Source organism: Alligator sinensis, unplaced genomic scaffold (genome assembly GCF_000455745.1).
Source record: "Alligator sinensis unplaced genomic scaffold, ASM45574v1 scaffold524_1, whole genome shotgun sequence".
NCBI classification, from domain to species: Eukaryota; Metazoa; Chordata; order Crocodylia; family Alligatoridae; genus Alligator; species Alligator sinensis.
In genome coordinates this window covers 553,328-558,179 of record NW_005842747.1, presented here as the reverse complement: position 1 = coordinate 558,179, position 4,852 = coordinate 553,328, and the positions used below count along the sequence as shown (strand labels likewise).

Sequence of the window (4,852 nt, the reverse complement as noted above, 5' to 3'; positions counted from 1 at the left end):
GGAATGCCCATATCACGCGCCTTCTGGTGCATTGCAAGTGTGGTGGGCTTGCTGCTTTTGCCTGGCAAGCCCGGCTTGGAGAAAGACACTTCAGATCAGTGAAACATTTCCACCAATCAGGTAACAGCTAGGAGGGACTTGCCCCACCCCTGCTTGGAGCGGGGCAGGATGTGAGGAGCCCTTGGACCTGATTGAAGACTGCACTTTTCAGGTTCAGCGGACTTCAGGGGCGGGGCCTCTGGTGTAGATAAAAGCAGATGCAGTACGGGACTCAAGAAAAGCGGAGCCAAGAAAACCTGGGGAGCTCTCTCCCAGCGGGCAATAGAACCAAGGATTCTGAGGCTGCCACTGGAGAAGCAGTCTTGGGAGTGGTGAGAGACTGCTTGAGCTGTTAATGATCCACAGGGATGGTGCTGGGAGACCTGGCCCCGGGAGCAGTGTGAGACTGTTTGGGCCCATTACAGTGCACGGTTTGGCTCATGGAGTCCAGGTTTTGGGAGCCGCAAGTGGCAGCTCAAGCCTGCAACCCTGGAGGGCCAGCAGGCCACACAGTGTGTGGGACAGTGCATGTGGCAAGGGCCTTGGGGGCTGCAGTGAAGCAGCTCAGGCCCCATCTCCTGGCAAGTGGCCAGGTCCCATGGTGCACAGGGCAGCACATGGGCCTGAGCCTTGGGAGCCAGGAAGCAGTGGAGGCTGCTTGGGTTAGCCACCAAGTGTGAGGATGACCAGCTGGAGCTTGAAGGGCCCAGCCTATGCTAAAAGAGCCCTCGGTGCTGAAGCCAAAGCATGGGAAATAGTGCGGCAGCATGAGGCCCAGCACCCAGAAGCCAGCAGTGGTGCAGCAGCTGAGAGGAGCTGAGCCCTTGATGCCCAGAGTGGGGCACAGGGTGGGGAGGAGCCCAGCAGTGTGGGAGAGGCCTGGAGAGGTGCTCCACCAGAGGAGACCCCACCTGATGGAGCGTGAGTCATTGGGTCCCACCAGGGAAAGACATTTGGGGTGGGAAAACCCAGAGAAGGGTCTGGGTGAGCAGCCCCCTGCCTAGTCTGGGCTCTAAGGGGAGGGGCCCCTGGTGCTTCCTGGATGCCCCCACCCCCCGGGGACCCCAATGGAAGGAGGACTATCTCTTGCATGGGTCAGGGACTATATTAAGGAATAGATGTTATTTAGATTGCTCGTGTTTGCACCTTATATTTTGTAATTCAAATGTTGTATTCTGATGTTGTATTGTGTTGATGCTGCTGAAATTGTTTTATTGTGATGGTGTGGCAGGGCACTGTTTGTGCCTGCCACTTTAAGGGCCAGAAGGCTGTGAGGTGCTTGAGGAGGGCAGCCATTTTAGATTCAGGGCTGCCCATATAAACAGGGCAGTTCTGCTGCTGCAGGTGAGGCAATAACACTGTTTGGTTGGAGGGATGCTGGTATCTTCTGGAGGTAAGGGAGGAGTTGTAGGGGATGGCCAGGAGGGGCCTGGTCCTGGTCCTGGTCCTGGTCCTGGTCCTGACCTAAAACTGCACCCTGCTAGGAGTGTGTGGCCTGGTGGGGCTCTCAGTGGTGCAGGGGCCTCCAGGAAATGCCAGGTCAGTTACCACCCTGGTGAAAGGCAGGTTGGGGTGCTTTAACCCCTAGCCCCCATGACTGGGTGGGTTACCCCTTTGTTGGAGAGTTGAGAAGGTGGACCCCATGGTGAAAAAGTAAGGACCATAGACTCAGGCCTGTCTGAGCTTCCCCTGACTGGCCCATGCTGGGGCCAGGACTAGGAAAGTTGAAGGGCCAGGGGCCCACTGTGAGTAATGCGCAAGAGCTGAGGGCCTGGGGTTCCCGACTGGCCTGGAGGTGGACTAGGGCTAGTGAGCCGAAGGTCCCGGTGGGGGGATCACACCCAAAGGGGGCTCAGTTCAGGGAGCTATGGTGCCTGGTATGATGGTGAAAGAGTGCCTGAGGGGAGGAATCCAGGTGGGGTTCAATAGGAGGATTCTGGGGTCCAGTGTGGGGCCGGTGATTTATGAGAACATCTAGATGCCATCTGCAAGGCTTGGGCTGCGGTGTAGGGGAGGAATGGAGCCACAGATAGCAACCCCTGGCATCAGGGCATGAAATGGGTAGCCTCCCATGTAATTAACATCTATTAATTAATTATAACAACAAGGTGTTATGGGTGAGAATGCAGGCAGCTGGCCCAGGAACAGGTGGGTGGGCCACAGTGAGATCAGCCCTGAGCAGGTCCCCTGTTACAGATGGGTAAATAGTGTTATTTAGGGTTTGACCTTGGTTATTGGTTAATGTTCATTGTGTAAATATATGTATATGATGCATAGTTTTATGTTTATACAATTTATTCGGTTGTAATATACATATAGTTAAGAGCTTTGGGCTTGGGCTAACTCTATAGAGGAAAGAGGGATCCGCTCAATGTTCTGGCATTACTCTTACAGCACCCCTTCCTGCCTACCCATCCCATCTGACTGAGAATAGGGCACACCCTTGGGTGTACCCAGGTTACACAAGTTACTCCTGGTGGGGTAGGGGAGGCTGGGGACAGCAACTGTGCTGGCCTCAGCAGCCTTACTTGGCATCCTGGGGCCTTCCAGGGCTGCAGTTTGTTTTAAGCATGGAAGCAAATGTAATCAAATGCACAAATGACTCTCAATACTTTTGTGAGGGTGTTCTAGATCAGAGTACACACCTTTCCTTTCTTTCTTCACTGTCTTCTGATGCCTCCAAGTCCTGCACTGTCCCCCACAGACAGCTGACACAATAACATACCTGGAGTGAACTGAAATGGCTTTTCTTCGTAACACAATCTCAGTTCAGCTCTGTATCAAGTCTCTGCATGAAAAGTAAAAGAATGCTGCAACCATTTAATTTTGTAGCAGTGTCACGTGGGCTGGAAGAAGAAAGGCAGAGAGGAGACGCATGACTTCACCAATGAAAAACTGCCTGAGAAGCTAGAAAAATAAAGAGCCTTCAGAAAGTGTGACAAGAACTGGTTTTTGTTTTTTCATTTTGGTTTTGTGCTTGAAGGACCTGACTACCTTTCCTGGTGGGGCCGTGCATTGTAGTTACCCTATGCCAGCCCCCATATGCATAGTCTGGCTTCGGCTTGTATAAGCAGTCCACGTATCGGTCACAGCTCACGAGGCTGACACAGGTCAGTTCCTTAGCAAAGCCTTAGCATGAGCAGTGTAGGTGTGAATCGGTGCTTTGCCTAACCAGGTCTCCAGTGAGACCCCCAAATGCGTCTCATCTTAATGGAGACTGAGGTAAAATGCAGGTGTTATGAAGAATCGCTGCATTCCCCTTGACATGGCAATTCCTGAAACCCAAACATCTCCCAGGGAAAAGCCAAACAAAGGAATATCACAGTTTTACACTAATGAACTGATAATCACTTTTTGGAGCTTTCAGTGCAGCTAAGGGTGTGGGCTGCTGCACTCAGTCTGGACCAGTCCTTCCTTTCTTTCTGTTTCCTCTCAGCTATGGTTTCCTGTTATTTATTAGTCTTTAGGGGGGGTTGTTTTTTGACATTCCCTGCCCTACGTCTAGAGGGCTTTCTGTTTCTTTTAACTGCTATTGACACTCCTGTTGCATTTGTACCCTAAAAGGAGAGTGAATTAGAATGCTGACTTATGGCTGGTGTGCATGGATGTGGGCTTCTATTGAGGCTTTCCAACATGCTGTCAGGGTGTGCATGCCCAGAGGCTGATTCTCAGCCTGTGCCCAGAATAAGCAGGTAGAGAAGCATGAAAAAGACCTAGCATAGGCTGGGAATGTGGCCCAGGCTTTTGCTCAGGAGGATGGAGCAGGCCTCATGGTCCAGTGCAAGGGGTGTTCAGTGAGGGAGTCTTGGGAAAAAGTTTTTCTAAGATGTCATGTAATATCACCATGCAAGGTTTGACATGGTTATGCATGGGGAAAGGGTACTTTACTCTCTTCCTCCTGGTCCCATGTAACTCCCACTCTGAGCTATCCAGGGGCCATCTGAGCTGGTCAGCATCTTTTTGTAAGATAACAAACACTAGGAGAGGCAAGTATTTCTTTGGGAGTGGTATCTTACATTGGACCAGCTGCAGAGTTGGGATAGAGTTTGACAAGCTTTCCATGTTCTTCTTCAACTCTTCTCCATGCATGGATTATTTCCCATACAAGGGTTGCAATGTCGTTCTTGGAAAGTCCCATCAGTTAAGTGCACCTTTCACTGGGAAGGGACCGTGCTTGAACTGCTCATCCTGGTTCTTGCTGTTCAATGTTAAGCAACAGGGACTTCAGTTTCATGCTGAACGTGTTTATCTGCTGCTGCCCTTCTGCACACCCTCCCCGTCCTGTACCATTCAAAATGGCTCACGTAGCAAAGATTAGTGGCTGTTCGGTAGCAGCAGCCCAGCCCGCCTGTACAATGGATGGCAGTTTCTACCACGACATCTCTCTCTCTCTCTCTCTCTCTCTCTCTCTCTCTCTCTCTCTCTCTCTCTCTCTCTCTCTCTCTCTCTCTCTCTCTCTCTCTCTCTCTCTCTCTCTCTCTCTCTCTCTCTTTAGTTTCACTTCAGTTGAATCTAGAGTTCACATGATGCTGTTGCTAAAAAGGAGAAGCCAGAAGAGCCCGATCATTTCTGTGCAAGGCCAGCTGCTTGGAGCATGAAGCCGGAATTTGAAACGCCTGTGAAGCTGAAGGCACAGCACTGCTCTCTTCTACCAGCTGGAGCAGATCCCCAAAGGTAGCGTGAGTAAGGGGGGAGAGAGAGAGTGCTGGGGGAGAGGCAAAGTATTTAACTACCTAGATAAGGTGCCAAAAAGGATGAAAGCACAGATGAATAACTAGGACAGTTTTGGGCCCCCACTACAGAAAGGATGTGG

General features: G+C 51.3%; 1 protein-coding gene across 2 annotated transcripts in view; it reads left to right on the top strand.

Moving 5' to 3' along the window:
- Nucleotides 1-4,569: 4,569 nt before the first annotated feature.
- The window catches only part of LOC102370578 (immune-associated nucleotide-binding protein 6-like), a 33,952-nt gene continuing 33,669 nt past the window's right edge, over nucleotides 4,570-4,852 (top strand). For both annotated transcript variants that reach the window (XM_025216555.1, XM_014525116.2), the window contains exon 1: nucleotides 4,570-4,713. In XM_025216555.1, coding sequence (XP_025072340.1) covers nucleotides 4,634-4,713 — 80 coding nt within the window. In that variant the 5' untranslated portion in view covers nucleotides 4,570-4,633. The remainder of the gene's footprint in view (nucleotides 4,714-4,852) is intronic.